This window comes from Leucopleurus acutus, assembly GCF_964270905.1.
Source record: "Leucopleurus acutus genome assembly, chromosome: 4".
NCBI lineage: Eukaryota > Metazoa > Chordata > Mammalia > Artiodactyla > Delphinidae > Leucopleurus > Leucopleurus acutus.
The window spans coordinates 52,181,323-52,198,010 of record NC_139146.1 but is presented as its reverse complement, the minus strand read 5'-3'; the positions used below and the strand labels follow the sequence as shown (position 1 = coordinate 52,198,010).

Sequence of the window (16,688 nt, the reverse complement as noted above, 5' to 3'; positions counted from 1 at the left end):
TTAGTTACAGGGATCTAAAAACTTCTATGAAAATGCAAATTTCTAGCATTTCTCAGAAGATCCAAAGATCTGGCGACGCCGGGCCTCCGTTCCTGAGTGGCAGCAATCCCAGAGGTGTGTGGTTGGGACAGGCAGGCTCTGCCCATCCACAACCCTTCCTGCCTCTGGTTGAGCACCTCCTGCCAACTTCAGTCATGGATCTTACCTGCCCGGGCCCTCAGGCCCTTGAGCTTGAGACCTTTGATTTGAAGTACATTTTAAGCAGCATCTCAGGAATCTGGGTATATTTTACAAATGTGTCCAGCTTAAGTCCATTGTGATTTAGGTTTGCATAGTAATTAAGTACATACTGTAAGACTACAAGGAATCTTGAAACAGTGTCTGTTAGGAAGAGAAGAGAAGCTGGAGGTGTTCAGCCTGGGGAAGGGAATGAGAAGGAGGGTAATGAGAACTATCTCAATGGTCAGCAGCAGCCCACGGTATTCCTGGGCATATGACCAAACCCTTGGACCAAGGCAATGCAGAAACTGACTGCTGCTGCATATAAGAACTTCCTAAAAATGGCAGTGTCCAGTGGAATAGACTCTCTTTGCAGATAGTGATTCACCCTCACCCCATCTTGAAAGAATTCAAACCATACAAGATATTTCATCTTTGGTTCATTTGATATTTGCTCAGTGACTGCTCAGTTACTTGGCTGGACTTCAGAGGTAAGTAAAATAGTACAAGGTCTCTGCCCTTGAGGGACCGACTTGAAAGCAAAGAAAAATGGTAATGCATTTTTAAAAATAAAAGCTATGGGAGTAACTGGCAAAGGCACAAAGAAGGGAGTGGTCAGTTCTACTTGGAAGTCTAGGGGGCTCCAGGAAGGCTTCCTGGAGGAGGTGACACTGGGATTGATTCTTGAAGGGTCAATTGATGTTTGCCAGATAAGCAAGGTGGGGGTAGGTATTGCAGGCAGAGTAGAGGCAGAGAGATGGGAACAGCATGTCATTTTTAATGACGTGCAAGGAATTTGGGAAGCTGGAGAAGGCCTGGAGAGTGATTATTCTTTTTTTAAAATTATTTGTTTATTGAAGTAAAATTGATCTACAATGTTGTGTTAGTTTCAGGTATACAGCACAGTGATTCAGTTATATATATATATATATATATATTTTTTTTTCAGATTCTTTTCTGTTATAGTTCATTACAAGATATTGAATATAGTTCCCTGTGCTATATAGTAGGTCCTTGTTGGTTATCTGTTTTACTTATAGTAGTGTGTATATGTTAATCCCAAACTCCTAATTTATCCCACCCCCTTCCTTTCCCCTTTGGTAACCCTAGGTTTATTTTCTATGTCTGTGGGTCTATTTCTGTTTTGTAAATAAGTTCATTTGTATCTTTTTTTTAAGATTCCACATATAAGTGATATCATATATTTGTCTTTCTCTGCTGGCTTACTTCACTTAGTATGATAATCTCTAGGTCCATCCATGTTGCTGCAAACGACATTATTTTGTTCTTTTTTATGGCTGAGTAGTATTCCAGCGTGTATAGATACCACATCTTCTTTATCCATTTATCTGTCGATGGACATTTAGGTTGCTTCCATGTCTTGGCTATTGTAAGTAGTGCTGCAGTGAACATTGGGGTGCATGTATCTTTTTGAATTATGGTTTTCTCCAGATATATGTCCAGGAGTGGGGTTGCAGGACCATATGGTAGTTCTATTTTTAGTTTTTAAGGACCCTCCATACTGTTCTCATAGTGGCTGCACCAATTTACATTCCCATCAACAACATGAGAGGGTTCCTTACTAGAGCTCAGACTCCATCCTGACAAGTTTGAGCTTTACCTTGTAGGTGACAGGGACCTGCTGAAGGGTTTCAAGCAGGGGCTAGAGGTGTGATCAGATCTGGGTTTTTGAGGTCACTCTTGTCAGCAGTGGGAGACTGAGGGAGGTAGACTAGAGTGCTGTGGAGCTGGAAGCAGGGGGGCCACTGCATGGCCCAGGGAGGAGAGGATGGAGGCCTGAATGGGACAGAGTGATGTAGATGGAGCCAAAGGATATAAGGGGTTGACTCTGAGGGACTTCCTCACTGCCTGGATCCGGGAAAGGGAGGCCATGTGGAGTCAGGAGTCAGCATAGCCTCTGCAGCCAAGTGACCTGATTCTGATATTAACTTAGCACTTACTAACTGTGTGATCTTGGGCAAGCCACTTCATTTCACTGAGCCTCAGTTTCCTCATCTGCAAAACGGGGATGACAATAGTCCCTCTCTTGTAGTGTTGGGTTAAGGAATTGACACTTAGAAGAGTATGGGCACTTAGTAAACTCTATGTAAACAGCGTTTCTCAATCTTGGCACTACTGACATTTTGGATGATTCGTTGTTGTGAAGGATCTGTCCTGTGTATTGTAGGATGTTTAGCTGCATTTCTGCTCTCTACCCACTAGATACCAGCAGCACTCTGTCCCCTCCCATAAACCTCCATCCAAGGGTGACAACTAAAAATGTCTCCAGGGCTTCCCTCATGGTGCAGTGGTTGAGAGTCCGCCTGCCGATGCAGGGGACACGGGTTCGTGCCCCGGTCCGGGAAGATCCCACATGCTGCGGAGTGGCTGGGCCCGTGAGCCATGGCCACTGAGCCTTGCGCGTCCGGAGCCTGTGCTCTGCAACGGGAGCGGCCACAACAGTGAGAGGCCCACGTACCGCAAAAAAAAAAAAAAAAGAAAAAATTGTCTCCAGATATTGCCAAGTGTCGCCAGGGAGGTCAAATCGCCCCGGTGGAGAATCACTGCTGTGTAAGTGTTACACTATTACTACCAGGCAAAAGACAATTGCTGGGTTTTCGTGGGTCTTCTGGGAGGTGGTGGAACTGCCCCCTGAGACAGGTGAACGGAAGAGGGCGATGCATATTGGAAAGTGTAGGCTAAACGGGCGAAGATCACATCACCCCAAAACTGGCTTTATGAGAGTTCAGATATATTTAAATATAGTTTTACTGATTAGGAAAAGGAGTGAATCATTTTCACAAAACATTCTTTTTCAAGCAAATACTCTCAATAAAGAATGTTTTTGTGTTATTTTTACTGCTCAGAAGTTTCTTTTAAAGAATGCAGAATGATTTTATTATCTGTGGAGGCCTAGAAAGGGAGCTAATTAACCCAGATCATGAGCCCCCAAACCTTGACACTTGATGGGCCGCAGTGCTGGGGAGTTGTCACACTGCAGCACAGACACGCGTCCAGCTGCCCTTGGTCAGGCTTCCGGGGCCCATGCCTGGGGGGAGAGGGGGCACAGAGCCGGATTTGCCACTTTAGGGCCCACTGCTGGTGCCCAAGCAGCCGGTCAGGTCCTTCTGGTGCCAAGTCGGCTTAGATCAGCGCCAGGGAGCATACCCGGAGGGGCCCCTATCTCCCTGGGCATGCAGCCACCTGCATTCCACCTCTCCCTGCCATTTCCTGGGGCCCAGAAGCAGGTGGGGAGGGAGGGTAGGCAGGGTAGGCAAATCTCCAGTACCAACCTCAGGCTCCCATTCTACCTTCACCCCCTATTTTTCTAGTTCACGTTGTCCCATCCATAGGGACTGGGGGCCTCCTGCAGAGGTAGGGCTTACACCCATTAAAATTCATCTCTACCTGGCACACTGCCCTTGCTTGGGGCCATCATAGTTAACTAGATAATCTCTGTGGTTAACCCTGGAGAGAGATTGGTGTCAGACATTGTGCCCAGTTTCTAACAATCCTGAGAGAAGTGCAGAAAATTTGATTTTGTAAATTGAGGGACAAAAAAAAATTACATTATTTACATATCTTTACTCTGGTCTCCTATAAAAAGAAGAGTAGTCAGACTGGTGTGACTATATATCTATTCCTGGTTCCTCACATAACTTTTGATCCAAGTTTATCCTGCTGTGAGTGTCTAGCTGGCTTTGGAGTGCTTTGGACAACTCTAGTCAATAGGAACTATGTTTGCGTCATGTTTTCTGCTGCTGGCCTGAGCTGTTTGGTCCTGTTGACCAGTAGACTTTACTAGAACATCCTCATCATGTTACATTTCTTGTATCTGAGATAAGCTACAAGAACAGACTCAAGGATCAAATGTTGGCTGCTTAGAATTCTTGCTGTAGGAACCGAGTAGGTGCAGTAACAGAGATAAGGAATGAAACCATGTGAGTAACTTAAGTCACTCGTATCACAACCTTCCATTCATTCATTCACTAGACAAGTATTGACCAAGTGGCCCAGGATAGGACAAAGATGGGGCCATGTTTTGAATGAGAGTGACTTAGGTTAAATGCAAAGAAAAACGTCAGCTCCCATAGCTCCCACAAAGGGAATTAATTGGTGGAATTATTTTTTTCCTGGCATTAAAAAATATATATATGACAGCATGAGACAATGGCCTGTAATTTCTAGTTCTTTGCGACAGACTCACCCCTTTCTTGGCAGCCTCTCCTCACATGTACAGCCAACTCTACTGCCAGGCTGCTGCACGTGCACACTTCAGACGGCAGCGTTTTCCCCTGACACTGTGTGATTTTAGATGGATCATCTGCTCTCCCTCTGAGCCAACGACGTACTTCAAAGGAGCCATGAGAACGGTGCAGGGAGTGCAGAGTCGGAAGCTTACAACCAGTAGGCGTGTCCTCTGCATTCTGCCCAGTGAGTTCAGGAGTGCTCACCACCTTCTAGTTGTTCCCAAAAGATTGAGCTCTATTTTTCTACTGCAAAAGAGAGTCCCTAGATATTTACACCCTCCCTCTTTAAGGACTGTAATTTTAAAAAAAATTTGTGGTAAAATGCATATAATTTAAAATTCTCCATCATCCCCATTTTTAGGTGTACCCTTCAGTAGCATTAAGTACGTTCACATTATTGCACAACAGATTCTAGAACTTTCTTATCTTGCAAAACTGAAACTCTGTACTCATTAAACCACAACTCCCCACCCTGCCCCCACCCCCAGTCCCTAGTGACCACCATTCTACTTTCTGTGTCTATGAACTTGACTCTTCTAGATACCTGATATGAGTGCAATCATACAGTATTTGTCTTTGCACGACTGGCTTATCTCACTTAGTGTAAGGTCTTCAAGGTTCATCCATGTTATAGCATCTGTCAGAATCTCCTTCCTCTTTAAGGTTGAATAATATTCCATTGTGTGTCTATACCACATTTCTAACTCTTCTTGTTTTTGCCAAATATTGCCATGTTTATTTGGAGACTAAAACGCAGAGCATGGAAATGGTAGAAACACAATGGGGTTATTTAGTAACGCCAGGATCCTGTGTCCTTTGAGAGCTATGCTCACTGTTGTTCATTAAAGGACCTTTATCTTATTTTTTTTAATTCAAGAAAGCATCTTTATAGTTTTTTAAAAAAATCCACGGAGAGAGAGAAAGAGGGAGAGGGAAGGAGGGAGGGGGCGAGGGGGAGGGAGGGAGAGAAGTTACATGTATAAAACCAGACAATGTGCACAGGACAGAAAAGTACAAGTAGTTTACTTTTGAGAGAGAAATAAGCCACTTCTTTGAGTCTCGGGAACCCAGTGGAGCTCATCAAATGAGAATGCAAATGAAGGATGTGCTATGTTTTTTTAAATCAGTAAACTTGGTGAAGATCTTTCCTTTTCTGGGTAAATGATATTTTCTCCTTTCACATTTTTTTCCCTTTTCAAACTTCTTCCCTGGATGCATTACACCTTTTGGAAGCTTGAAACTAAAAATAACTTTCCTGTTGTTGTCTCATTCCCCTCATAAGGAATAAGTCTGCCTTTCTTCTCCCAAATTCTCCATCAGAGGCAGCTCTGGTTCCTTCAGTAGGTGACTACCTTCTCATTTTCTGCTTTTTGCCTCTTTTAATGATGAGTGTGGGCTTCTCTGGTGGCGCAGTGGTTAAGAATCCGCCTGCCAATGCAGGGCACACGGGTTCGAGCCCTGGTCCGGGAAGATCCCACATGCGGCAGAGCAACTAAGCCTGTGCACCACAACTACTGAGCCTGCGTGCCACAACTACTGAAGCCTGTGCGCCTAGAGCCCGTGCTCCACAACAAAAGAAGCCACCACAATGAGAAGCTCGCACACCACAGCGAAGAGTAGCCACCGCTCGCCGCAACTAGAGAAAGCCCGCTCTCAGCAACGAAAACCCAATGCAGCCAAAAATTAAAAAAAACAAAACAAACAAACAGAAACCAATGATGAGCGCACAAATGGTGACCTTGTGGTATTGCTGGAAAAAGGAAAAAAGAGCAAAATAAACAACGCTGTGCTACTCGGGGAGATTAAGAGTTAATGGTGGTGGTGCCTTTGTTTCCTTAGCTTCTGGTGTAGGAAGAAAGAAAAACGGGAAAATGGCTCCTACTTCTATTTTGTTTGTTTGGTTTTCATTACTCCATTAATCTCCATAAATAAGGCATGTTTTTTAGTTATAGATCTACTAGAAAAAATGCATATGCTAAACCAGTTGGGTGAAATTAACAGTTTCATTAAATGGATTTTTAAATCGCCAGTTTTACAATACCACCAGTGACATCAGAGCTTTGATGTTGTGCCACATTTGGAATTCAGACTTTAAAGAATGTGCAAAACGAGTGGTTTTCCTTTAGAAGCATTATTATTTTATTATTATACTCACTAGTGCAGAAAATTGTCTAGATTCTCTTGCAGAGAAAATACTGATTGGTAATGTCTGGGGGGAGTTAAGAATTTTAATAGGTAAAAGAAATAATGAAGGTTTTTCAACCTGCCTCTGTTTCAGTCTGCAAAGTGTTTTTGTGTGTTTGCTAAGGATTTGAACTTTGTAAAGGATCGCCCTCCTACCTGGGCGATCACAGTAATGATTGCTGGGATTCTGTGCCAGAGGTCAGCAGGGCAAGTGTTTCATTTGGACCTCCATTTGGCTTGGAGGCTCTTTTGTCCTCTGAGCCCCCAAAGCCCATGTCTGTGGGTACTCAGGCAAAACTCATCATATTAGATATTTTTTTAATGCCTATTTTATTTTATTTTTTGTGTGAAATGGCTCTTTGTTTAAAATTATTTTTTATTGTAGTATAGTTGCTTTACAATGTTGTGTTAGCTTCTACTGCACAGCAAGATGAATGTGGCAGAGCAGGTAAGGCTGGAATGAATCGTTAACAAACTGTTAATGTTGCTTTGCTCAGAGTGTGCACAGAGGGGTGTCGGAGATGAGTATGTATTTAAAAGTAAATATATGAATAAGTAGGAGTAGGATTTACTTTGCAACTCCGTCTGAGTACTGCAGTACACACCAAATCTAGCGGAGAAGGTTCTTATCCTGTCTCATGGTTGGGTAGGATGGAATTTTTCTCTCAGCTATGCAAAGGGAGAATCCAAAAGGAGATCCCCGGCCTCCTGGTGGAAAAGAGGGTGATTATTCAGATAACATCCCAACAGATGAGCAGAGGGAAGTGCTCGAGGATGTTCATTGCTGTGTTGCTGGTTATAGCAAAAGCAGTGGAAGCAACCCAAGTCTAAAAATAGAGAACCGGTTGGAAGAACGGCACTGCTATAGAATGCAATGCTACTGAAACTTTAGGAAGAATGAGCTTCTGACTGTTGTGGACAGGTATTCGTGGTATGTGGTTAATTTAAAAAAGAAAGTTGACAAACAACAACGATTTACTGTCTAGCATAGGGAACTATACTCAATATCTTGTAATAACCTATAAAGGAAAAGAATCTGAAAAAGAATATGTATATATGAGTCATTTTGCTCTACACCTGAAACTAACACAATATTGTAAATCAAATATAGTTTGATAAAAAATTACACTCATAAGGGAAAAAAAGTTGAGAGTTCAAACCTATAGGGGCTTTTTGGAAAGAAAATGTATATGTATATAGGCAGATAGAGGTGTAATGAATTATTGTCTATGCCAAGGAAAAGTCTGGAAGTATGTACACCAAGATTTCAACAGTTTATCTTCACTATTAAAGAAGGTTTGGGGGCTTCCCTGGTGGCGCAGTGGTTGAGAGTCCGCCTGCCGATGCAGGGGATGCGGGTTCGTGCCCCGGTCAGGGAGGATCCCACGTGCCGCGGAGCAACTGGGCCCGTGAGCCATGGCCGCTGAGCCTGCGCGTCCGGAGCCTGTGCTCTGCAACGGGAGAGGCCACAACAGTGAGAGGCCCGCATACAGCAAAAAAAAAAAAAAAAAAAAAAAAAAAGAAGGTTTGGGAGAGAGAGGACTTCTGTTTTTGTTTTATACAAATCTATATTATTTGTTTTTTTGTTTTTTTTTTTTTTTACAACAAGCAGGTATTTCTTTAGGGCTTAAAAACAAAACAGAGGAGCAAACTCCATGTGTTTAGTTAAGGTGTTGTTTTTAGCACCTACCTCTTGGGATGAAAAGTAAGTAACAGCAGATCCAAGCTGCTGCCTCTCAGAAGCCTGGAGAGGGCAGAGGTGTGGGGTTCCAGGAGCCAGGAGATGGGACTGCCTTAGCTCTGGGTGAGGGGGTAGGTGGGCTCCTTTGCCACAGCTCAGCAAGTGAAGGCCTGTGCCCCCCTACCAGGGGCAGCCAGCCTGCCTGTGTGCCCAAAGGGATAGGCATTAGCTCATAACCAATGGTTTGGGTTTCACAATTTCATCCGTGGATCCCACTGGCTTCTGTGTTGATGCCTCGGAAGAGGCGTCAACCTCTGCTGAGGAACTGCCCTTAAATTCAATCTCAAATCCTCTCACCGAGAGTTTTCCCGCATTGGAAACTCATCTCTGTTCATTCCTTGATGGAGCGCTGATAGAGTGAGTCTCTTGTTGCCTCCTGGAAGTTGTTAGTAACATTTTAATTTGGGATGGAATGAAGAAAATCAAAGAAAAATGTTGAGTATAATTCTTAGGGGGGAGAAAATTTTAGTTTTAAATAAATGGACCATATCTTTTAAATGGAAATTGTACCTATGCAATCCTATATAGCTGTTTGTAACATAGACCTAGTAGATGCACAGAATAGAATTGTAAACGTTCATTGGCTGAATTAATAAAACGAGAGATGAATAATGTAGATGGACTTTAAAAGACTGTAACAGATTATAGGACCATATAACTTGCCCATTTGGACTTAGGAGTTTAACAATTTATGGGAGAATTAGGTAAAAGGAAGTATCATAGCTTAAGGCAGTTGCGTAAAAGAGGTCTCTACCCATGGTGGCAAGGTACCTATTAAGACAACTGGCTGCCGGTTAATCAGGAGGTAGGTGGAGCAGAGTGAGTAGGGATCTTGCTTTTGTGACCTACCAAGCTGGATTCTAAGCTTGGCTCAGCCGTTTGCCAGCTTTGGTAACTTCAGACAAGTTAGTCGACTTCTCCAGGCTTCAGTCTCATCTGAAAAATGAGGACGCCAATAATAGTACTTACCTCTTAAAATATGTTTGGATTACATGACATAATTTGCATAAGACACTCAACCCAGTATTTGGCATTTTATAGGCCCTCAATAAAAGTTGACTCATTCTTTTTATTGTATTTAGAAACCCACCAGGAAAACCAGAAGCAAAAGATGATAAGAAAGGTTCTTGTGCTCAACTTTTTACAGCAGCATCTAGGAACTATTTCTGAGATAAAACACACCCTCCTTCAGAGTCTTAGAGGGAAAAAAAAAAAATCTCTCTGGCAGTTACGGTGGTCCTGACTTGGTGGTGAGTTACGCTGGGTAAATTACTCTCTTGAGGCGCTCTCTCAGCTGTAGAAGGCACATCCTTTCCTCCAAGATACTAAGCTGTCATTTAGTGCCAAAGGAAAAGCTGTTTACAGAATGACACCCGCAACGGGTTTGATTTACCTCCCCAGAAGCTGGTATATATCAAGTCACTGCAGGACCAACCATATTAATAACTCAGGTGATTTAGTTGGCTGTTCCCACTTATTTTGTCGACCCCATGGTAGTTAATTGTGTGTTCTGTGAATTGTGTTATTTACAGTGCTGAGGAACCAAAGTGAATCCGTATTAGAAATTGGTGGGCGGATATTCGAGAAGGCTGTAAAGAGACTTTCCATTGTCGATGGTCTTCACCAAATTAGCTCTGTCGTCCCCTTTCTGATGGATGCCAGCTGCTGTGGATACCATAAAGCATCCTACTACCTCGCAGTCTTTTATGAAACTGGATTAAACGTACCTCGGGATCAGCTGCAGGTAGAGTATTTCACAGGCTCCAGGAACATCAGTTACCTGCCTTATATTTGCAGAGTAAGGCTCTCATGCCCCGGGTGGAACTGGGCATGTTCATTTTCCCTGGAGTCCTTTAAAAACTTTACACTCTGGGCTTCCCTGGTGGCGCAGTGGTTGAGAGTCTGCCTGCCGATGCAGGGAACACAGGTTCGTGCCCCAGTCCGGGAAGATCCCACATGCCGCGGAGCGGCTAGGCCCATGAGCCATGGCCACTGAGCCTGCGCGTCCGGAGCCTGTGCTCCGCAACCGGAGAGGCCACAACCATGAGAGGCCCGCGTACCGCAAAACAAACAAACAAACAAAAAAAAACACTTTACACTCAAGAAAAACAACCTAAGGCTGTGTTAAATACAGGATCTCCCGCCGTCAGTGAGTGAAAAAGGGCACTTTATCCATTTCTAGACACAGCAGGGGATATGATTGGTATACTGTCTAAGGAATAGTTTGGACAAGGCTTAACAGAATCCCAGTCATTCAAGAACAGGTGCCTCTTACCCAATTCTTGTAACTCTCCTGGCTCTGGGTCCAGCATCCCGTACGACGTTTTAGCTAAGTGAAATCATTTGGACCTCTAAGCAAAGTATTGTCACATCCAGCCTCCTGTCATTAAAATAAATGTCATACTAGACGGTTTTGTGGTATTGAATCCAAATTTATTATGCAACTTGCCTAACATTTGGAATCGCATTTTTAGAAGTGCTGCTAAATGGTCCCTGGTCACTTTTAGTGTTTTGTTTGTGCTCATGGGATTGTTCATCCTGGATCTGAAGAGACTCAGGCTGTTCAGACCTTCCCAGGTGGCTCTGTGTTCCTTTCACTTGACCTCTTTGTGTGTGTCTCTGGCTGTAGAAACTCATGATGGATGGCATGCTTTCCCAAGTCCCTGAGGCAGTCCCCACCGAGGTGGAAGAGGGTAGAAGGTTCTAGCCCCGTCTCTGTCACAAAATAGCTGGTTGACCAAGGACATATGACTTCAACTTGCTGAGCCTCTGTTTCCTCAACTCTGAAATGAGATGGTTGGACCAGTCGATCTCTAAAGACCCTTCCCAACACTAGCGTTCTGGGAGTGTGAGGTTGGGACGTGGCCCACTATACAGATCATCTGACCGAAGGTGACATAGCTGAGGTGGACCAAGGTCCTTAGAACAGTTGTCAGATACATAAAGAGATGCTGTGAGATAAGTCAGGGGAGGACTCCCAATCTTTACTGAGAAAAGGACAAAGGAAATTTCAGCTGTTAGACATTGAGGACAGATAGCCATTAGAAAGCTCTTGGGTCTTCTTTTCTAACGTTTTTAAAAAAGGCATGTTAAGGGCTTCCCTGGTGGCACAGTGGTTAAGAGTCCGCCTGCCGATGCAGGGGACACAGGTTCGTGCCCTGGTCCGGGAAGATCCCACATGCCGCAGAGCGGCTGGGCCCGTGAGCCATGGCCACTGGGCCTGCGCGTCCGGAGCCTGTACTCTGCGACGGGAGAGGCCACAACAGCGAGAGGGCCGTGTACTGCAAAAAAAAAAAAAAAGGCATGTTAACTGGTTTCTGGAATGACTAGGCTCATATGTAGAGGTGAGGCCAGATGACCTTTCTGTGTTGAGGATTTTATGACCCTTTTCTATAATCTTGTGAACACTGTCCATTTCTTCTTAACAGGGCATGTTGTATAGTTTGGTTGGAGGCCAGGGCAGTGAGAGGCTGTCTTCGATGAACCTTGGGTACAAACACTACCAGGGTATTGATCACTACCCCCTGGACTGGGAGTTGTCCTACGCCTACTACAGCAACATTGCCACCAAGACACCCCTTGACCAGCACACGCTACAAGGAGATCAGGTACGAGGCAGAAGTGGGTGGAAACGGTTATGGCCCTGCTTACTAGAGCTTCCTGAACAGTTTTATTAAGCGTCTGCACTTGTGGCTGGTTTATTTGCTGGCCTGTAGAGTACAGGCATAATCCAATGGAGAGAAAAGCTTTCTTGCATTCTCCAATTCCTATTTCCTCAGTGTGTTCTCAGGCTGAATGCAAGGACCATCCTATATCTATGCGTGAAAAGCGTGAAAAGCTTTTCATGAGTGAGAGGACCGGTATGGGGAGGGTAGATAACGGCCCTGGACAGATTTTGATTTTGAAAAAAATGTGTACCAGAAACATAGGCATTTTGTCTTTGTTCCAAAACCACGTGAAAGTGGTGGGGTCTGGAGATGTTAGTCAAATTAAGCGAGGGCAGTAAGCCAAGGGCTCCTCAATACGTCACCAGCAAGCGAGGTCTCCGTAACGAAGATGCTCCATCCCTAGCTGCGTTCCCGCTGCCGGACACCTTGAGAAGCGTCTGCCCATCACGTGAGCCTCAGTGCTCACAGGTGATGGACAGCAGGCGATGTTTGAAGATCCTGCCCCATCCTGGATTAAGGACTGGAAGAAGGGCACTAACTCCAGCCCCTAATTTTGCAGGTTCCCACGTCTTATTGACTCACTAGGCAAAGAAATCAGTGGTTCACATCTGCCCAGAAAACAACGTGTTACATTGGACCAACTGATGGTTTGTTTGGGGGACCATGAATAAAAGGGTGTATAAAGGTGACAGCGTAAGAATAAAAAGAAAGCTGCCTTTAGATGATGTAATTTGCATCCAGCAGGAGTAGACTATGACGTGGTTGGCTTCTTGGCATGTATTTTTCTGTATCTCTTTCTTCAGAATGGTTTTAAGATGTTTTGATGGTCACAGCAGTTGAGGTAGTTGAGTTAAGTGCAAGTAGTCTGTACCAGGAGGTGGCGATGTTTTTCTGCAAAAGACCAGACAGTAAATATCTTAGGCTCTGCTTTCACAGTCACTATCGCAACTGCTCAACTCTGCCGAAGACAATATATGAACCGATGGGGTGCCTGGGTTTGTGCAGCCGTAGACAGGAGGTTACTGCATGGTCAGATTTGGCCCTGGTTTAGGCCGTAAACCCTTAATTTTCTCCCTTATGCTTGGTGAGTCTGGATGGATAGCAGGATTGTGGAATTTTAGGCAGAGCAGCTAACTGGGAACCAGACCGTTCACTCTTCCCTGTGCTGCTCCTGTATTGCAGTCAGAAACCCCCAGTGGAGGAAACTTGTGCTTTGATCATTGGAAATGAATGGTTTCTGGAAAAGAAATCTACAGTGGCTGCTGTACAGTTATGAAATAAATGACTCAAAGATACATGTTGTCAGTGAACATTAAACACGAATCAAGCTATAAAATGCCCAAAGACTGTCTGTATAGACATTCTAATTCTTTTAGAAAATAATGATTTCTTCTGAATAAACTTACACACTCTTATCATTGTCATCTGTATTCTCTCAGCATATATAGGCTGTGTGCAAAATCTGACCTCAGTTTGACAGGAATTTATTTATTAATTGATAAAGGCTTTTTTTAAAGAATTCTTCTGAAAACACATTCAAACAAAATCAAGGCACAAAATAATATTGCCATTGTTCTGCTAAGCCTGAATGTGTTCACAAAGCCCTGTATGTGTATATTATACTTTTAGGAATTCTAATGCAGCATAACTTAGCAAGGGGAGATGGTATGTTGCTAACAAGCTCCTTTTCTTTTGAAGATTTGGCCCATGAAGTGTTATGATTATGAAAGAAAATGTTTAATTGGTCAGAACCAGAGAAGATGAATAGAGAAGATCCATCCTGCAGCTGGAAAGTCGTGTGATCAAGAATCATAGATAGGAATTATACAGTTAGAAGAGTTGTGTCATAGCTCATTTTCTTAAGAATGTGTAATTAATGGTTTCTTGAGAATTTAAGCAGGTGTCATACATTGATTGAAATGTCCTTTTGTTGAGAGATCTATTAATTCACCAGCAGCACATAACAAATGAGGAGATGTGGGAAGCCAGACCCCTAATTAACAAACCAAGGATCCGTCAGTAACTTCTTTCTTGATTCTTGTTTCATTTTCTCTTTTATGTAACTCGTGGTTCCCATCAACTTTATCTTCTTTATTCATAATCTTGCTTCATGTCACTTCTTTATGATTTAGGGGGACTCTGCTTCAGGTTCAAGAGAAAGAAGATGATAGGGTTTTTTTTTTATTTTTGGTTTGTTTTTGTGGCTGAATCACAAATGGATTCCTTTCATTCTCTTCGCATCTCAGAGTTTACTCTTCTGAAAGGTTTGGTCCTCAGCCTTCTCTGTCTACACCTTCTAGAGGGCAGGGGGTCTCATCAACATCCCTGGTTTCAACTGCCCTCCACATACGGATGACATGCACATCTTATTCTCAGGCTGAGGTCTTTCTTAAAACCCCCATCTGCAATCGTAACATACCACAAAGGGAACACACCACCTCCTCTCTCTATTCCCCACAGACACCTCAACCAATGACACCGTTGTCCATGCCAGCAACGGGGGAGTCACCTTTGATCTGCCTATCATCCTACCAGCTCTAATCCCCAACAGCGTTACATGCAGCTCTCCATCATCTCTCCCCTGAGTGACTCTGACAGCCTCCTGTTCTACTCTGAGTTATGGAATGAATTGACCCCTACATTCATATGTTGAAGCCCTCACCCCCAGTACCTCAGAATGGGACACTGCATTTGGAGCTAGGACCTTTGAAGAGAGGATTAAGTTAAATGCGGTCATTAGTGGCCCTACTCCAGTATGACTGGTGTTCTTACAAGAAGAGGAGATTGGGACATAGATGAAACAGGGGGACAGCCACGTGAGGACACAAGCTAAGGAGAGGGGCCTCAGAAGAAACTAAACCTGCCAGCGTCTTGATCTTGGACTTCCAGCCTCCAGAAGTGTGAGAAAATTAATTTCTATGGTTTAAGCCCTGCATTCCGTGGCGTTTTGTTACGGCAGAGTCCTGGCAAATGAATTCACCTCCTAACTGGCCTTTCTGTTGCCAGACTTGTCCCTTCCCATTTTCTTCCCACGGAGGCCAAAGACGGCTGTCAGCAGTGGAGGTTCTCAACCTGACTGCACATCAGAATCACGTGGGCACTCAGAAAATAGCTCTGCACAGGCTCCACCCACAGTCTTATTGAAGTGACAGAGGGAGGGTCCAGGCATATAATAGGCGTATGTATGTCTATGTGCATGTGTATATTTAAATAGCTCCTCAGATGGGCATAACATGCAGTCAGCGTTGAGAAGTACTGACCCGGAAGCACTAAGTCCAGCTCATCACTTGGCATAGGGGATATTCCTTGATCTGGTTTCTCTCTGCTTCCCCAACCTCAGCTCTCAGCGATTCCATGTTTGGCCTGCCCACCCTGGCAATGCCAAGCTTTTGGTCACACCATGCTGTCCACAACTCCTGGCCCTGCTCAATCTCCTCTGCCTGGTTTGCTTTCTCCACTCCCACCCCGCTTTTCCTGCCTCCTGACCCCCCACTCCTACTAGGATGCTGGGCTCAGACACCACCACCTGCTTGGATCTTCCCTTTGCTACGCCGCCATGGCACCCGGGCACATCCCCGCCATTGCTCTATGACGGGTGCTGTGAACAGGTCTCAGAGCCAGCTCTCCCAGTAGACTGTGAGCTCCCCGAGACAGCCACCTTGTCTGTTCACGTCGGTGACCCCAGTGCCCAGCCCTGTGCTTGACATGTAGTTGGCACTCACTGTTTACCGATGGGATGGTGGACAGCACGAGAGGGCCGTGTATCCAGTGATGAACACAAAGCGATCACGTCCCGTTGATTCTCTGGTGCTTTTTGATGCAACCAGTGCTTTCAACTCTGCCCCTCTTGCATTCAGCACCGCCTTTGTATGAGGAGCACCCCGTTTGGGGAATCTTGGGTACTTGCTTCCCTGTCTCTCCATCATTACCCCTGATATTCCTCCATTCTTACTTTAAAATCCCTAAAATGTTAAATTTCAACAAAGAAAACTTACACCCCCGCACTGGGAGCCAAACATTGTAGCTGATTTTTTTTTTTTTTTTTTTTTGCGGTACACGGGCCTCTCACTGCTGTGGCCTCTCCCATTGCTGAGCACAGGCTCCGGACGCGCAGGCTCAACGGCCATGGCTCACGGGCCCAGCCGCTCCGCGGCATGTGGGATCCTCCCGGACCGGGGCAGGAACCCATGTCCCTTGCATCGGCAGGCGGACTCTCAACCACTGCGCCACCAGGGAAGCCTTATAGCTGATTTTAAACACCCTAAGAGGCAGGTTCCTCGTGGTGGTATCTACAGGCCCTGAAGGAAGGAGTGGTTTAAGTGTAGGCTCTGAAACTGCCCTGCTCCTGAGTTCCCAGGAACACTGGCTGGAGTGTTATAGCTCACGACTTCAGAGAATGCAGACGCTCCAGAAAATGGGGGGTTGCTGACAGCCTTTTCTCTCCAGGTCCAAATTCCACCACATCCTTCGCCCTCCCTACTCCCTCCCTGCTCTGTGCTCCATCCTGCCTTTCCTGTGATTGATTGCAGACAGCTGATATGATGTGAACACTGCCCTTGCAGCCTATAGGCTGAGCAGAGAGAAAGGAAGTAAAGCATATGAAGAGTCAGTGTCTGTAGGACAGTG

General features: G+C 44.8%; 1 protein-coding gene across 2 annotated transcripts in view; it reads left to right on the top strand.

Moving 5' to 3' along the window:
• Nucleotides 1-16,688, top strand: part of SEL1L3 (SEL1L family member 3) — a gene marked incomplete at both ends in the record, with an annotated part of 96,458 nt that overhangs the window by 39,525 nt on the left and 40,245 nt on the right. For both annotated transcript variants that reach the window (XM_082837924.1, XM_082837923.1), the window contains 2 exons: nt 9,927-10,138; nt 11,823-12,002. In XM_082837924.1, the coding sequence (XP_082694050.1) occupies nt 9,927-10,138; nt 11,823-12,002 (392 nt within the window). The remainder of the gene's footprint in view (nt 1-9,926; nt 10,139-11,822; nt 12,003-16,688) is intronic.